The 19,172-nt window shown below is 42.2% G+C and overlaps 1 protein-coding gene across 5 annotated transcripts in view; it reads right to left on the minus strand.

Annotated features, from left to right (window-relative positions):
• The window catches only part of HERC3 (HECT and RLD domain containing E3 ubiquitin protein ligase 3), a 163,974-nt gene that overhangs the window by 134,835 nt on the left and 9,967 nt on the right, over positions 1-19,172 (minus strand). For all 5 annotated transcript variants that reach the window (XR_008687010.1, XR_016037428.1, XM_055434103.2 and 2 more), the window contains exon 3: positions 12,974-13,239. Coding sequence is in view for 3 of the 5 variants with exons in the window: in XM_055434103.2 (XP_055290078.1) it covers positions 12,974-13,199 (226 nt within the window). In the remaining 2 variants the exon portion in view is untranslated. The remainder of the gene's footprint in view (positions 1-12,973; positions 13,240-19,172) is intronic.

Below are 19,172 nucleotides of genomic sequence, written 5' to 3' on the forward strand. Positions count from 1 at the left end.
AGAAATATTTCCTTATGCTATATATTGACATTTTTGAGTAAGGAAGCCTCCTAAAAATGGGAACTGCTGATTCAAAAGGTATGACCATGTTAAATTTTATTAAAAACAGCCAGTTGATTTACAAAAGGATTATAGAAGCTCATACTTCCTCAATTAGGACACAACTGCCCCTTTTCCAAGACCAATGAGCAGTGGTATCACTCTTAAATTTTTGGCCAACCAAACGGCTGAAAAAAAATGATTATCTTGTTTCAATTTCTCTGAACTTATCTGCATATATTCCTTGGCTATCTGCAAGTGCTCCTCTGTAAAATGTTCATTTTATTACAGGGTGGCTTATCTTTTCAATTTGAAGATGCCCTGATATATCAGAAATATGAAATCTTTATCTGGTAGTTTGTGGTAATCGTTTCTCCCAGTCTATCACTTGCCATTTTGTTTACAAATGCCTTACAGAAAAAATTTTATGTTCATACAAATCATTTACTTTATGGCTTCTAAACCACTTGTCTCACTTTAGAAGTCCCAAGGTTCTAAATACATTCCCCTATTATTTTTGTACTTTTACTTTTTACATTTATGTCTTTCATACATCTGGAAGGTATTTTTGATTACAGAGTGAGCTAAGGCGTCTAGGTGTGTTTGGAGGTGAACTGCCAATTTGATCGACAACATTTATTAAGGAAACGTCCATTCGTTCCCACATGTAAGTGCCTGATCATAGGCCTGACTTGCCTGCATAGCCATGCAATCTCGACCAGAAAAAAATTCTGCATAAAAGCATAAGGGAAGTCAAAGCGCCCCAGTACTTTATATAAATATGCAAATTACACAGAGCAGTGGCATAAAATTCAGAGTCAAGAATGCAGTTAGGGAAGGAGAACAACAGCAAAAGTGAAAGATGACAGAGCACGGATTCTTCTTGTCTTGTTGGCTCTGGCCTCACTGTGATGATCCAACCAAAGGAAGGGACAGAAGACAGGCAATTAAACTAAAAACAAAAAAAGATTCCCTCTATCTTGAAGTCTTTGACTCCTTTCAGTCTCCCCTGTCAAAATGTTTTCACTGGTCAGTTTCACCCACAGGCACTAAAGCCTGAAGAACTCACATGCCGATGAGTTCTAAGAAAGCTCCAGACACCAGTGATTGGTTGCAACGTGTGTCTTTAACATCACCAAAGCTAACTGCTCCTTTAAATTGTGGACAAACTTGAAATAGAGGTTTTTCTGACACAAAATGTCTAAATCAGGTCAGTTAAATGGTATTCATTACCTGCCTTAACAAAGACACAGCAGTGAGGAGATGAAATAAGAGTTTGGTTTTTCTTGAGCTCATGAAAAAAAGAAGAGAAAACTCTGTAGGTCAGGAGTCCTGCCCAACGCTGGGTGCAATGAACTGGCACTCTCCCCTCCATCCAACCTATGTCTGGTAAATGTGTGTGCGTGTGAGAGAGACAGAGAGGAGAGAGAGGAAAAGACAGACAAGAGGGGAAGAAAGAAAAAGAAGGCAGAGGGAAAGAGAAACGTTGCTCACTGCTCTGGTCCACCCCTTCCCGCTCCTTATCACATTTTGGGAATTCCCTGGCGGTGCAGTGGCTAGGAGTCTGTGCTTTCACTACTGAAGCCCCAACTTCAACCTTTGTTCGGGGAACTAAGATCCTACAAGTGATGCAGCATGGGAAAAAAACCAAAACAGCTATTTACAAAACCTGTATAAAACCTAAAGATGAATTCCCCTCCATTTGAAATGCTTTATAATGAATCAGAATAGTCAAGAAGAAAGAAGACAGGCACCGAGCCAGGCTGAGTGATACCCTCAGTGATACTGACGAGACGCTGTTCATCACGAATGTCTCTGCACTGCATACACTAAAGGCATTCACCAAAGCATTTCTGTTACTTTCAGGGAAGAGTGAAAAATAGAAGGGTGGGTAAAACATTCAAGTCAATCTTCTATCCTTCATCCTTGAAATTCAGCGAATTTCTTTAAATCGCTCTAATCTTTGTTGACCTAACCCTAGCAATCTCCCAGAGCTCACACAGAGCATGGTACAGTAACTAAATAATAAAACCCATGAAGCACTGCATATATCTAATTACCTACACTATGTGCCTACCACATGATGCTTAGCACTAAAATACACAGGTGAATAAGATACTAATTCTTCAGAAATACACAATTTTGCATCATATATCAAATAATAAATACTACAGAGAAAGCCATGCCTCATGATAGTAGTCACTTCTGTTCTAAAAGCAGATGTGAAGGTGTTGAGTTCATAAAAGGAACTACAGATCATAACATGGAGCAAAACACAGACTTAACGGTTCCAAGAAACAAGTCTGCACGCAATATGAAATCAAGACACTATGTATTGCTTGCTTGTCAGCTACTGTTCCCCTCTTCCTTGTACCAGAACCCTCACGGCGGCTGGGCCCCTCCCCAGGCCTAGGAGATGAGCCCTAAACCAATCAAATGATTGGTCTTATTTCACTTCTCAGGCCTGGCCCATGAGACTAAAGAAGATGTAGCTGGGGGTTCCTGAGAAAGAGTTTACCCATTGTGAAAGGTGACACAAGCAACTCCCCTGTCTGTCTCTGAACACAGCTATGTGGGGATGGGACACCTGGAGCTGTGGCAGTCACCTTGTGACCATGAGGGGACAAGTCCAAGTGTGACTAACACAGTTAATGAAGATGGCAGAACAGCAAGGCGGGAGCACCTTGATGCTTGGGTGGCTTGATGGTGTCAGTTTGCCCTTGCTCTAACCAACCCTGTACCTCTCTATAGACTTTTTGGGTTTCAGATCAGAAATTTTACTCATTATTTAGCCATATTTAGTTTAGTATTCTGCTACTTGCAGATAAAAGCATCCTGAGTGACAGAGGCCCATTAAAAAAATAAATAAAACAAGGATCAGATAAATTCAGACTCCAGGGTGATTGCTTCTTAGGCAACTGCAGAATGCAGAAAGAAAACCACTTACCTTCCTTCACGTCATGTATATTCTTGTCCAAAGATTCACCTCCATCAGAACTAACCGGAAGCCTAAAGTAACAGCCCACAAAATTCAACTGGACTCAGTGTCAATGGATTGCAGTCTATTTTCTGAAACTGTGGTAAGATCATATCACCTGTCCACATGTTGGCAAACCACTTCAAGTCCTCTAGGAGCATCACTAAGTACCCCTGGTGTGCCACAATGTCCACAGTGGCCTCATTTGTTTCCCTCATCTTTGCAATTTTGAACCAGAATGCTGGAGGCAATGTAAACCATGGCGTAGAGATAAGATACATGTATGTATCTCCACATGTGGAAAAGCACCTTTTACAGAGTTCTGGAATGTATCTAAGGTACTTCTCTTGGGATCAGTAAGGTAAAAGAACCCCCCGCCGCTGCCAAAAAAAGAAAAAGAAAACAGACTGTCCTTTAAAACTCAAAATAAGTCTCTCTTAACATCCCTAACCTACATCACCTCCCTCCCCTGGACATATGTAGCATTTATTAGATCCTACAGAGTTAAGAGAACCTATAAAAATGATTAACAGTTATTTATATATGTATAAATACCAAAGAATGTTCAAACTACAGCACAACTGCACTCATCTCACATACTAGCAAAGCAATGCTCAAAATTCTCCAAGTTAGGCTTCAACAGTACATGAAGTGAGAACTTCCAGATGTTCAAGCTGGATTTAGAAAAGGCAAAGGAACCAGAGATCAAACTGCCAACATCCGTTGGATCATTGTAAAAGCAAGAGAATTCCAGAAAAACATCTACTACTACTTCACTGACTACACTAAAGCCTTTGACTGTGTGAATCACAATAAACTGTCGAACATTCTTCAAGAAATGGGAATACCAGACCACCTGACCTGCCTCCTGAGAAATCTGTATGCAGGTGAGGAAGCAACAGTTAGAACCGGACATGGAACAATGGACTGGTTCCAAATTGGGAAAGGAGTACATCAAGGCTGTATATTGTCAACCTGCTTATTTAACTTATATGCAGAGTACATCGTGTGAATGCCAGGCTGAATGAAGCACAAGCTGGAATCAAGATTGCCGGGAGAAATATCAATAACCTCAGATGTGCAGATGACACCACCCTTATGGCAGAAAGTGAAGAGGAACTAAAGAGCCTCTTGATGAAAGTGAAAGAGGAAGAGTGAAAAAGCTGGCTTAAAACTCAACATTCAGAAAACAAAGATCATGCCATCCAATCCCAACACTTAATGGCAAACAGATGGGGAAATAATGGAAAGAGTGACAGACTTTATTTTCTTGGGCTCCAAAATCACTGCAGTTGATGACTGCAGCCATGAAATTAAAAGACACTTGTTCCTTGGAAGAAAAGTTATGACCAACCTAGACAGCATATTAAAATGCAGAAGATACTACTTTGCCAACAAAGGTCCATCTAGTCAAAACTATGGTTTTTCCAGTATCCATGTATGGAAGTGAGAGTTGGACTATAAAGAAAGCTGAGTGCCAAAGAATTGATGCTTTTGAACTGTGGTGTTGGAGAAGACTCTTGAGAGTCCCTTGGACTGCAAGGAGATCCAACAAGTCCATCCTAAAGAAAATCAGTCCTGAATATTCACTGAAAGGACTGATGCTGAAGAATAAGCTTCAATACTTTGGCTACCTGATGGGAAGAACAGACCCATTAGAAAAGACCCTGATGCTGGGAAAGACTGAAGACAGGAGGAGAAGTGGATGACAGAGAATGAGATGGTTGGATGGCATCACCGACTCAATGGACATGAATCTGAGCAAGCTCAGGGAGTTGGTGATGGACAGAGAAGCCTGGCGTGCTGCAGTCCATGGGGTCATAAAGAGTAAAACACAACTGAGCAACTGAACTGAACTGAACATATACGTAATTAATTTATGAATTTGTTTATATGCTGGAATAGCAGAATCAAAAAAATTTTGTAATAGAAAATGTTAAGACAAATTACTACTACCAGCAATAATAATGTTGTTTAGTCACTAAGTCATGTCCAACTTTTGCAATTCCATGGACAGCGGAGCCTGGTGGGCTACAGTCCATGGGATTTCCCAGGTAAGAATACTGGAGTGGGTTGCCATTTTCTTCTCCAAGGGATCTTCCTGGCCCAGGGATCAAACCCACATCTCTTTTGTCTCTTGCACTGGCGGGCAAATTCTTTACCACGGAGTCACTTGGGAGGCCTAGCAGTAATAATAGCTAGGACTAATGGTAACCCACTCCAGTATTCTTGCCTGGAGAATCCCATGGATGGAGAAGCCTGGTAGGCTACAGTCCACAGGGTCGCAAAGAGTCGGACACGACTGAGCGACAGAACGGAACGGAACGGAATTCAATGCTTATTTTCAGCCAAACATTATTCCAAACATCTGACTGACATACAGCTTACTAAATCCTTACAACGGTCCTAATAGGTAGATGTTATATTTTTTTTTCATTTTCAAACATTTTAATCTTCATGGGTTCCACTCCCTAATTGTTCCCAACTGGAAACGATCTCCAAGGCCATTCTCTATCATCTCAACAATTTCTACAATCTCAAGGCCAAGTCTACCCCCATGCTGCCCTTGCCTAAGCCCATGACAAGGCTGGAGAAGAGGAATTGAAAATGGCCTTTCCTCCTCCACCTGAGAACTGTGCTCTGTCTCTAGGGCCTGATTTCCAGAAGCAGACCTCTGAGTTCAGAAACGATCTCTGTGAGGTCAAATGGCAGAGGCATCGAAGGATCACCCTTTTCCCAGTACGGCCGGCATTCTGGCTTCTGATCAGCGGGTAAAGTTCAGGCAATTCGAGACTGGCACCTGGCATGCCATTCTCTCCTCAGGTTCTGGCGGGTGGTGATCACGGCGAGAAAGGACGTCAACATCTCATTCTTTTGTTCCATGGAGACCCCCTCTCCTTTAACTTCACGAAGCACGGCGCTTGTTTGAAATAGTAGATACAGGGATTCATATGCACAGGAGACACATGATTTGGGGAAGAATCTGCTATTCCATGGCTATGGTCTTTAAAAAAAAGAAAAACAAAACCTAATAGGTAGATGTTATTAACATTATCCACACTTTACAACTAAGAAAACTGAGACACAAAGAGGTTAGGCAACTTTCTCAGAGTCACAGAGCCAGCGAGTTGATTCCAACCCATAAATCACTCCAGAGTCCACGCTCTTATTCATTATATTGTCTGCATAGTTAGCTAACACTCTAAAATCACTCACACAACGACTTCAATTGCTCTGAGTTAGTTAATAATTATGTATAATAGAAATTGAAAAACATATCTGAATAATTAGAGAAAAATTATTTTAAATCTGTAAGGATATGAGACTATATCCGTTGCAGAATTGCCACAGATGTCAACATTACATGCCATCAAAGGGCATTTACTCAAAGATTTCAGTAGCTCCTAAATCACTGAAATATCAGCTGACTAGATATACCCCATCCAGACTGATAAATTTAGAACCATTTACCTATCCTTGATCAGTCCAGATCACAGATCACCAAGCCAGACAAGAGTTCATCAAGATTGCCACACAAGGAAGTCATTATTACAACATAAACATTCAAGGGCGGACTTACTAAAATCAAGAAACATCCCTGGAGCACTGACACCATTACCAAAGGTGCCCTGTCTCTGGACTTGTAAAGCTCACTCCTCCTGCAAGTTCACAAATCTGCAGTAAACTTGAACTTTATATGTGTGTTGGTGGAAAAAAATTCTTAGAAATCAGAATTCAGCACTGTTGGTGACCTGACTTGGACCTAACTCTCCACCACAATTCTAAATTTGACACACTTGGGACCTCGATCACTCGCTTGACACAAGGTGAACTGCATTGTGAAACCTTCAAGGAACACACCTTATTCCCACCTGGCCTATAAACTGACAAAAGGCAGCTGTGCACTGAACAAGTTGTGTCCTGGCAGTGTCTAGAACAAACGTGGGACCTAGTAGTCTAACCACTCCGCAAATTTCTGCTAACGCAATGACTTCATGAGAAGTAAGTAATTCAAGGAAATAAAGGAACAAAGAACAAGAGGTAAATTTCAAGGCAAAAATGTATCCTCCTGAGACATGAACTATCATGTGCTCTTTTTCCCCAGATTATGATACCCAAAAAAGCACAAAAGCTTTTTTATCAGCTGACAAACAGTCATCTAATGATTTTAAAGATGAAAAGGAACTACTTCTTCACACCTTTAATCAAGACACCTTGATCAGATGTGGTATTCAACCTGTAAATTAAAGATACAAGCTTCTTGGTGGCCAACTTATCTTATTTCTTTTTTACAAGGACTAAGTGGAAATTAAATATAAACAAGAAAGACACCTTGGAAATAAAATTCTATTGGGCCTTCCCAAATAGCCTGAGGTTAAAAAGATGTCCGTGAACAAAATTCTAGGATTGTTAAAACCAAACTGTTGGTACTGACCATGACTCACACTCAACTCTCTTTCCTCTTCTTTACATATACCTGAGATAATAATACTGACCTACTTTACAGGGCTATCATGAGAATTATCAGCTTAAAAATACTCAGCATGTTGAGATGAAGAGAGCTTGTAATATGTATACTTAACCACTTTTAAAATTGACATGAACTGAGACTTACGTCATGATGCAAACCACTCTGTTAATTACTTAAAAGTACACTGCAAATATTTAGAACACCAACAGTATCTCACATTGAAGAATATGCTCATTAATAAGTATACATTTTCTAAAACATTCAAATGTCTTTAAAGAAAGTAGGCAGAGTACTTTAGACAGGAAAAAAAGTGACTTTTCATTGACCACACCAGGAAATAAAAATATTAATTGACATTTGCTCCTGATCCCTAGGCCTCTGGACCAGAAAGTTGTCCACTCAGCTATGAAAGCAGTCAACAAATCAACACACCCTCCAGGGGTTGATGACTACCCTTCTCCTCCTCATCAGAGATGGCTGTGCAGCTCCACTCCCAGCCCCAACCACCTGCAATTCCTAATGAGGAAGAGATGGGCCCCTAACAAGGGCTGAATTGAGATCTGAAGGTGCTACGGCACCTTCTGCTTTTCATATCAGAGTTATGCCCAAGGAAACACGTGTTTCAATATTACAAAGTCACTACAGGATTTCTTCTATTTCCTTTCAGGTCAGTTAGTTTGCTTTTCGGCAAAAGCTGATTAACATGACAGAGTTATTGCGTCCTTCAGATGCCCTACAGCAACCTGATAAGCTGGTTCAAAGTGCTACTTCTCTGGGGTTAGCAGCAACTACAGCTCTGGGAATAGAGGCTTTTGAGATGCTCTGCTTTATAAACCTCATTTATCAAACAGCGGGAGAGCTGTTACATATGGTGATGGGCATTACGGAAATACTCTGATTGAATACAAAATGTGAACTGGATTAAATTACCTACAAGAAGGAGAGAAACTAAGGAGGAAGTAAAAGGAACCAGTCACAAGTATGAATCAAATACCGCTGCACAGAAATGTTAGTCTGTTTATAATTAGTTACCCTTTGGGTTTGCTATGGAAAGGTTTCCTGGGATATCTATGCAGAATTTTTTTAAATTTAACATAGGTTAAACTAAATAATTACATCTACCGCAGTTTTTGCCTACTCAAGACAGGAAGAAAGGTTAGAGGAGGTTTACATAAATTCAGACATCCCTGACAAAGATTTGCTTATGCTAAAAATCCCAGTATGGGAAATCAGAGTATGTGTGGGAAAAGAACTGTCCCTTTAGCAGAAGATGGCAACCCACTCCAGTGTTCTTGCCTGGAGAATCCCAGGGAAGGGGGAGCCTGGTGGGCTTCCGTCTATGGGGTCACACAGAGTCGGACACGACTGAAGTGACTTAGCAGCAGCAGCAGCAGTGCTGACAACATGGACAGGTGGGAATAAGCGAAGCACAGTAAACTGAGGTAAAATTTGTGAACATTTTTCTGTGGGCAACTAGTTTCTACTTTAATTTAGTAAAATACATCAAGATTTGTTTAATGTTCAGTTACAGATTAATCACTTAAGAAAATCATTTAGATGAAAATTCATGTTTTCATGTTTCGTTTGCTCGCTTCATTTAAAAAAACAAAGAGGCACACACATCTTCCCGTAACGTAGCTCTAAGTTGCGATGACTTCATGGACAAAAACATGAGGAAATTAGTAATCATCCTACGCTGTCCTAAGCACTGAAACTCCTTGATTTTGGGGAGGAGGCAGGCTGATACCACAACGTGAGGGAGAGAATAAAGGAGAAAAAAGTCCTATGGGAGAGAAGTACGCACCACAGTCATAAGCCTAACCCTTATTTTTAAATGTTGGACATTAAGTTTCGATGGGGCTTTGAGATTCTGCTGATAAAAAATGCTTCTGGGAAATGCAGGCCGAAGAATGGATGAATGAATCATGGGCACACCTGAGCTAGAACCCCAGGCCGTCTGACACACGCGGAAGACATCTGGCCCTGCGTAACCTGCAGTTCCAGTATCTGAGGTGGCCTGGAAACACCCTCCCTGCGCCAGGCACAGAGACACAACTGACAGGTCACACAAGGGCAGCATCAAGGAGGAAAGACATCTGAGTACAAAGAAAGCACAGCAGCCTCAGAAGCAGCAAAAGCAACAGGAAACAATCAGATGTTCTCAAGGAGGGGAAAAAAAAACCTTTCAATTTGCTGTGGAGGGCTTTATGCCACTGTTCTGCTGACAAGGACAGAATTCCTCCTCCCACCCACAAAAGTGAATTCAGGTACCGTACCACTTTGCCAGCTAGAGACAAAGTGTAGAAACTGGGATTTCACGACTGGCAGGACAGACTCACGGCACACGTTCACATGGAAGGGTTCTGTCCCTATGCATTCCCAACAGCACCACCTTCTCCCACCTTTCCTGCCCCTCGCTCTTTCTAACCCTTCCTACGGGGCACTGATGCTGACCTGAAATCACAGACCTGTCCGTTGTCCCCAGAAGCAGACTCTCTGGGGAGGTGGCCTTCTCACAAACTCCCTCCCAAAGATCACAGGGGTGATTCGGGGATAGCATTCCCATGGGCCCTGCAGCCCTCTGTCACTGATGTCCCTTCCGTGCCTAGCAGCACCCCAGGTCATGGTTCTCAATAAACACATATAGAAAACAAGTTCATTCTCTTTTTCCCACTCCTTAAAAATAAACCCAACAGCACCCAGATTTAGAGCACCTAACGAAGAAAAAATTAAAGAAAGGGAGGCGCCCACCCACAGAATCTTTCCATTCAAAGAGGCACTATTCTGCAGCTGCCTCAGAGTTTATAATTAACAGGCAAGCTTAACCAGCAACAGAAATTTCTGGAGTCCACTGTAATTTACACTAGAACCTGGCTTATTCCAAATTTGGATTACAAGCACGGGCTGGATTCCATGATTTAATCCAAAAGCTTCCTTGGCACACCTCTAGCTCAAGTCTCTCGCCATCACTTAGCCTAGCCTCCAGGGAGTGGGTGCAGGCCAAGCCAAGTGCAGGAGGACACAGGCTGACCGCTCCCAGGTTGCCCACCAGCCGCCCAGCGCCAGTCCCAGGGGCTCTGGCCAGAGAGTTGGCTAGAAGAATGGCAGATGGCACTCAGGTGTATTCACCAGGGTGCCATCTGCAGATCTTTGCTATCGCTGGCCTACAACGGTTACATTTCCTTTTTCAGCTGCCACCACAGGTCCAATCCTCCAGCTCCAGGTCCTAGGACCAAGGTGTGCAGTGAGGCACCCCTGAGTGCCAGTGCCCTGACAGAAGGCAGTCACAGAGGAAACAGACAAGAGCAGGGTAGGAGGAGAGGGAGGGGACGGCAAATTTCATAGGCTAAAGTGGCTTTGGGGAGACTTCTTTATCATTGGAATCTACTTCATCAAGAGCCACAGAACGGTAGGAAGTCTCCTTTTAAAGGAAAAGAGCCTGGGCTCAGAAATAGAGTCAGAGAGGTAACACCTCCTCCACGAGGTGTGTCTGACTCCAGGGTTCACACTCACCATGGTGTCTCTGCAGGAGTTACTGGAGAGATCTCCTCCTGGTCCCAAAACACGCCTTTCACAGGCTGGCTAGGGTGAGCATAAGTCTGTCCAGGTTCACTGGTACAAAGGGGGCTTTACCGTATCTTTTAACATGCTCCAAAATTACTGCAGATGCTGATTGCAGCCATGAAATTAAAAGACGCTTACTCCTTGGAAGGAAAGTTATAACCAACCTTGATAGTATATTAAAAAGCAGAGACATTACTTTGCCAACAAAGGTCCGTCTAGTCAAGGCTATGGTTTTTCCTGTGGTCATGTATGGATGTGAGAGTTGGACTGTGAAGAAAGCTGATCGCCGAAGAATTGATGCTTTTGAACTGTGGTGCTGGAGAAGACTCTTGAGAGTCCCTTGGACTGCAAGGAGATCCAACCAGTCCATTCTAAGGGAGATCAATCCTGGGTGTTCATTGGAAGGACTGATGCTGAAGCTGAAACTGCAATACTTTGGCCACCTCATGCGACGAGTTGACTCACTGGAAAAGACTCTGATGCTGGGAAAGGTTGGGGGCGGGAGGAGAAGGGGACGACGGAGAATGAGATGGCTGGATGGCATGACCGACTCTGTGGACATGGGTTTGAGTAAACTCCGGGAGTTGGTGATGGACAGGGAGGCCTGGCATTCTGTGATTCATGGAGTTGCGGAGAGTCGGACACGACTGAGCGACTGAACTGCACTGAACTGAACTGATGCTCAGCCATGACTAACTCTTTGCGGCCCCACGGACTGTAGCCCACCAGGCTTCTCTGCCCATGGCATTTTCCAGGTAAGAATACTGGAGTGGTCTTAATATTCTCCTCCTCCAGGGGAATCTTCCCAACCCAGAGAGAAAGTGGGTCTTAAATGTAGACATTCCCCCAGGAAGGAGCACGCCTTTGGGTTGGGACCGCCCCTATGCAGGTGTTAGCTGTTAGATACTGGCTCTCACCTGGGAACAGGTAAGCAGAGAAGCTTCATGTAAAACACAAGTAAGTTATTACAGGGTGGGGGGGGGGGAAAGACCTCTGCTTTTTTCCAATATGAAAAGTGTTTTCAAAAGTCAAAAACCTTGCCACCACCATAATAGCTATATATTATGATTTTGTATTACATTAATTGGTTAAACACATAATGATTAGGATTCACTAACTCAAATAATGAACTGGTAGCACTGTTAATTGAATGATATCAGTGAACAACAGGATTTACTTCCATTTGAAAATATGTAGTTTCAGGTGGGTTGTACACATAAAGGTGTACATACCCATGGTCCATACTACAAACCCTTTCCCTGAACTCCCCAGAGTCCAGGGCCCACTGGTTAGGAACCCCAGTAGAAGGCTGGGTGTTGCTCCAGGGGGGCAGGCCTAGGGGTTGGAGGGTGGTTCTCAGGGAGGTTCTAATGAGGGAACCTGGAGGCAAAGAATGGGGAAAGAGCCCAGAAATCATGCTTCACACACTTCATATTGATCCTTAAGACCAGCCTTGCAGTCCTTTAACCAAGGGTCAACAAAACAATTAACAAAGGTAAATTAATACTACCACTTGAACAGGGGAATTATAGAAGATAACCACTTTGCCGTGGGAGAGAATAAATATGAAAAAAGAGGGAAGCAGTCACAGGAAAAAGTGAAAAAGCTCATCCTGATGCCAAACTGATTTCCTAAAAGGACACAAAAGAGAAAAAGCATCTAGACTAAAAACAGCAAGGCTCTTCTTTCATGAAGCTTTGGAATCTTGATTTGGATTGAATAAAAAAAGACAGCAAGTAAGAAAATGGCACATGCTATTGTGAAAAATATTACCAAGTCACAATTTAAGACCCTCCCTCACCATTTCTCACCAAAAGGAGAACCTCCCTAAAAGGCCCAAAACTAGGTAAGAAAAATCTTCAACCAGCTCCTCAGGTCCGCAGCCTGACTCCCAGTCATCGAGGCCGACGAGGGCCACTTACCCGGCTTGTTTCCTTCCCTCTCGTGGCCCAGCTGCCCCTTGGTGTTCACACCGCACGTGTAAACTTCGCCATCCTCCAGCAGGAACACTGAGTGGTTTCCTCCACAAGCCACCTCCTTGACGCTTCTGTCGGATATAAATCCACACACCTGTGGCTCAGCCACAATGCCCTGCAGGTTAGGGCTGATCCCAGGTTGGCCCAGAGACCAATATCCCCAACATAACATTGTTCTCGTCGTTCAGGAAGTCATGTAGCCTAGAAGAAAGCTTTAAAAAAAAAGGGATGGAGGGTCAGAAAAAAGTCACTTCAAGGAATAAACGTCATCAATTTTAAAAAGCTTTCCCCTTAATAGTCTTCATATACCTTGGCTCTCAAAATAAAACGTATTAATATTGCTTCAGTAGTTATAGTAATAATGCTATTTTGTGTTTTGGTAAAATTTCTAAATAATTTCACTTTCTGTCAAGGAACAGTGAACACAGAATGCAGTTTTCGGATCACTGATGAAGAACTGAGTTCAGGCGACTTGCTGAAACAATCTCTGCAGAGCACGATGGCAACACCAATTTTGAAATTACCCTCATGACTTCACCTTGCCCTTTCTTGTTGTACCTTTCCTCTGAGTTTTCTGGCAGGCGGTGGGGGAGGGTCTTTTTTAAATTAAGTTTGAACTAATTCGAAGGCAATGGCAACCCACTCCAGTACTCTTGCCTGGAAAATCCCATGGATGGAGGAGCCTGGTAGGCTGCAGTCCATGGGGTCGCTAAGAGTCGGACAGGACTGAACGACTTCACTTTCACTTTTCACTTTCATGCATTGGAGGAGGAAATGGCAACCCACTCCAGTGTTCTTGCCTGGAGAATCCCAAGGAGGGCAGAGCCTGGTGGGCTGCCACCTATGGGGTCGCACAGAGTCGGACACGACTGAAGTGACTTAGAAGAAGAAGCCAACTGTCAGCTTATAAGTCGGACATGACTGAGCGACTGAACTGAACTGAACTGAATAATTCGCCACTCAAACATGAGCAATGAGGGAAAAAAGTGTTATCTTCTCTGCCATTCCCTCTCACACATCCTTCAGGATGTGGGTCAAGCTTCACTTCCTACCTGAGAGCCTCTGGGGACCATTCCAGCCACAGTCAGCCTGCATCCCTCTGACACATTTACTATACTGCCTTGATGGACTCTTTATCTTTTACAACTGAACTCCTCAGCCAGATTTTAACTGCCTCAGGCAGAGACCACAGCACAACATATACCTCTCTGATTTAGCAGGTATTCAACCTTTGGCTGATTAAAGCTGACTACCCCCAAAGTTTTGCTACCATTTAAAAATTCATGTTTCCCTTGTATACAAGCAAAAACGAAAGCTCGTATCTCTCTACCAGTTTGCACCCACTAGGAGGGCTATAGGGCTTCCCTGGTGACTCAGTGGTAAAGAATTCACCTGCAATGCAGGAGACTCGGGTTCGATTCTTAGGTAGAGAAGATTCCCCTGGAGAAGGAAATGGCAACCCACTCCAGTACTCTTGCCTGGGAAATCCCAGGGACAGTGGAACCTGGCAGGCTACAGTCCATGGAGTCGTAAAAGAGTCAGACATGACTAGCTTCTAAACAAACAACAATAGGAGGACTATAATCAGAAAAGAACAGATAATAATAAATGCTGGTGACAATGTAGATAAATTAGAACCCTCCTATATCACTGGTAGGAATGTAAATGGAAAACAGTCTCGAAGTTCCTCAAAAGGCTAAACACAGTTACCTTAGGATCCAATAATTTCACTCCGAGATATATATACAAGAGAATTATAAACATATTTCCACAAAAAATTGGTACATGAATGCTCACAGCAGCACTGCTCATAGTACCAAAAGGTGAAAATAACAAAAATTCCCATCAATTGATGAAATGAAGTGTGGGGTTTCCAAACAATCGAATGTTATCTGACTACCTATATAGTACTATATGACTGTTTGAACTTTTCAGGCTTTCCGGAAAGGCAGAAAAAGGCCCAAAATAAAATATAAAACTGCATCTTAATTTACTGTCTTAATCAGGAAGCTCTGCTTCTGCTTTTTATTTCTGTGTAGAGACTAAAACTAAAATAAAATCTTAAACTTAAATATTATTCTTTGAGTTAAATGCAGTGATGGGAAAGATGGGAGGAGAGATAAAATGCAAACTAGGGAGGCAATGGGGGTGGAGTGGAGGTAGGACAGACATTTTAAACAAGCAAGATCATATAATCTAGTCATTAATTTAATTTTCCCAGTCTGCTCAGCTGCTGTATTTACACTAATTTCTTTCTTCATTTTTAATGTTTCATGAGTTTATCTTATCTCTCCTACCAATAATTATATGAACAATCACAGTGCTGCCTATACCACAGTCACTGTGCTAATAAGCCTTTTATATCATTATCTCTTTTCATCTTAACAACTCTGCCCTAAGCACTATTTTTAGCTTCATTTTCAGATAAAGCAAGGCTCAGAGAGATTAAGAAGCATTCCCAAGGTCACAGAGCTGGAAGGAACAGAACCAGGCTATGAATCTAGGCCTGATGCTAATGTGCATACTCTTATCCACTGGGTAACACTGCCACCCAAGCAGATTTGTATGTCACCTAAAGAAGCAAGAACACGCACAAAAACATATGGAATCACACAGTCGGTATACAACACAAGGTGTCTTAGAAACTTGAAAATAAAATTGCCCTCTGAGACTGAAAGTACTCCGCATTGAGATATATGGGTTGAGATTAGGCAATTGTAGCATTAACCCATCCCTTAACCAGCCAAGTACAATATGTCTAGAAATGTGGTATCAAGAAGCATGACTGTATGTCTACATATGCAAAGATCTATAAACAATGGTCACAGCAGCTTTATTCATATGAAACTAAAACAGCAGCAACCCAAATATCCATCAACAGGCACTACTCATCAATAAAATACAAAGGAACATTATTCATCAAATAAAAAGGGGATAGAAGCCATGGCTGAAAAGCAAATGTAAGAGAAAGCTGCAACCCAAGACAGTGCAACCTTTCTGAAGAAGGAAGATTTGCTCAAAATAAATTCCTCAAAGGTGTTAGAGACTGCCCTTTTTGTCTAATCTCTGTCTCTCTTTGAGAACCCCATGAACAGTATGACAAGGCAAAAAGAGAGGACACTGAAAGATGAACCCCCAGGTCAGTAGGTGCCCAACATGCTACTGGAGATCAGTGGAGAAATAAGAATGAAGAGACAGAGCCAAAGCAAAAACAACACCCAGTTGTGGATGTGACTGGTGCTGGAAGTAAAGTCCGATGCTGTAAAGAACAATATTGCATAGGAACCGGAATGTTAGGTCCATAAATCAAGGTAAATTGGCAGTGGTCAAACAGGAGATGGCAACGTTGAACATTGACATTCTAGGAATCAGTGAACTAAAATGGACTGGAATGGGTGAATTTACCTCAGATGACCATTATATCTACTACTGTGGGCAAGAATCCCTGAAAAGAAATAGAGTAGCTGTCATAGTCAACAAAAGAGTCTGAAAGGCAGTACTTGGGTGCAATCTCAGAAACAACAGAATGAACTCTGTTCATTTCCAAGGCAAACCATTCAATATCACAGTAATCCAAGTCTATGCTCCAACCAGCAATGCTGAAGAAGCCGAAGTTGAATGGTTCTATGAAAACCTACAAGATTTTCCAGGACTAAAACCCAAAAAAGATGTCCTTTTCATGATAGGGGACTGGAATGCAAAAGTAGGAAGTCAAGAGATACCTGGAGTAACAGGCAGATTTGGCCCTGGAGTACAGAATGAAGCAGGGCAAAGGCTAATAGAGATTTTCCAAGAGGACGCACTGGTCATAGCAAACACCCTCTTCCAACAACACAAGAGAAGACTCTACACATGGACATCACCAGATGGTCAATACTGAATTCAGACTGATTATATTCTTTGCAGCCAAAGATGGAGAAGCTACATACAGTCAGCAAAAACAAGACCGGGAGCTGACAGTGGCTCAAATCATGACTCCTTATTGCCAAATTCAGACTTAAATTGAAGAAGGTAGGGAAAACCACTAGACCATTCAGATATGACCTAAATCAAAGCCCTTATGATTATACAGTAGAAGTGACAAATCGATTCAAGGGATTATATCTGACAGAGTGCCTGAAGAACTACAGACAGATGCTCATGACATTGTATAGGAGAAAGGAATCAAGACCATCCCCAAGAAAAACAAATGCAAAAAAGCAAAATGGCTGTCTGAGGAGCCTTACAAACAGCTGTGAAAAAAGAAGCAAAAAGCAAAGGAGAAAAGGAAAGATATAACTAGCAAGGAGAGAGAAGAAAGCTTTCCTTAGTGATCAGTGCAAAGAACTAGAGGAAAACAATAGAATGGAAAAGACTAGCAATCTCTTCAAGAATATTAGAGATACCAAGGGAACATTTCATGCAAGAATAGGCACAATAAAGGACAGAAATGGTATGGACCTAACAAAAGCGAAGATATTAAGAAGAGGTGGCAACAATACACAGAAGAACTATACAAAAAAGATCTTCAGGATCCAGATAAACACAATGGTGTGATCACTCACCTAGAGCCAGACATCCTGGAATGCGAAGTCAAGAGGGCCTTAGGAAGCATCACTACAAAAAAGCTAGTGGAAATGAGGTAGATGAAACTAGAGCCTATTATACAGAGTGAAGTAAGCCAGAAAGAAAAACACCAATACAGTATACTAATGCATATATATGGAATTTAGAAAGTTGGAAATGATAACCCTGTATACGAGACAGCAAAAGAGACACAGATGTATAAAACAGTCTTTGGGACTCTGTGGGAGAGGGTGAGGGTGGGATGATTTGAGAGAATGGCATTGAAACATGTATATTATCATATGCGAAACGAATCGCCAGTTTAGGGTCGATGCATGTTACAGGATGCTCGGGGCTGGTGTGCGGGGATGACCCTGAGGGAGGATAAGGGGAGAAGGGAGGTGGGAGGGGGGTTCAGGAAGGGGAACTCATGTACACCCAGGGCAGATTCATGTCAACGTATGGCTAAACCAACCAATATAATATTGTAAAATAATTAGCCTCCAATTAAAAAAAAATTTTTTTTTAAAAACAAAACAAAAAAGCTAGTGAAGGTGATGGAATTCCAGCTGACCTATTTCAAATCTTAAAAGATGATGCTGTGAAAGTGCTACACTCGATACACCAGCAAATTTGAAAAACTCAGCAGTGACAGGACTGGAAAAGGCCAGTTTTATTCCAATGTCAAAGAAAGCTCAAATTACTGCACAATTGTACTCATCTCACATGCTAGCAAAGTAATCCTCAAAATTCTCCAAGCCAGGCTTCAGCAGTATGTGAAATGTGAACTTCCAGATGTTCAAGATTTAGAAAAGTCAGAGGAACCAGAGATCAAACTGCCAACATCCGTTGGATCATCTAAAAAGCAAGAGAGTTCTAGGAAAACATCTACTTCTCCTTTATTGACTATGTCAAAGCCTTTGACTGTGAGGATCACCACAAACTGTGGAAAATTTTGAAAGAGATGGGAATACCAGACCACCTGACCTGCCTCCTAAGAAATCCGTATGCAGGTCAAGAAGCAACAGTTAGAACTGGACATGGAACAACAGACTGGTTCCAAATTGGGAAAGGAGTACGCCAAGGCTGTATATTGTCACTCTGCTTATTTAACTTATATGCAGAGTACATCATGCAAAACGCCAGGCTTGATGAAGCACAAGCTGGAATCAAGATTGACGGGAGAAATATCAATAACCTCAGATATGCAGATGACACCACCCTTATGGCAGAAAGCAAAGAGGAACTAAAGAGCCTCTTGATGAAAGTGAAAGAGGGGAGTGAAAAAGTTGGCCTAAAACTCAACATTTTAAAATGAAGATCATAGCATCTGGTCCTATCACTTAATGGCAAATAGATGGGGAAACAATGGAAACTGTGAGAGACTTTATTTTTTGGGCTCCAAAACCACTGCAGATGGTGACTGCAGCCGTGAAATTAAAAGATGCTTGCTCCTTGGAAGAAAAGCTATGACCAACCTAGACAGCTTATTAAAAAGCAGACATTACTTTACCAACAAAGGTCCATCTAGTTAAAGCTATGGTTTTTCCAGTGGCCATGTATGGATGTGAGAGTTGGACTATAAAGAAAGCTGAGCGCT

Source organism: Moschus berezovskii, chromosome 5 (genome assembly GCF_049115385.1).
Source record: "Moschus berezovskii isolate FMDL1 chromosome 5, NW_MosBer_1.0, whole genome shotgun sequence".
Classification (NCBI taxonomy): domain Eukaryota; kingdom Metazoa; phylum Chordata; class Mammalia; order Artiodactyla; family Moschidae; genus Moschus; species Moschus berezovskii.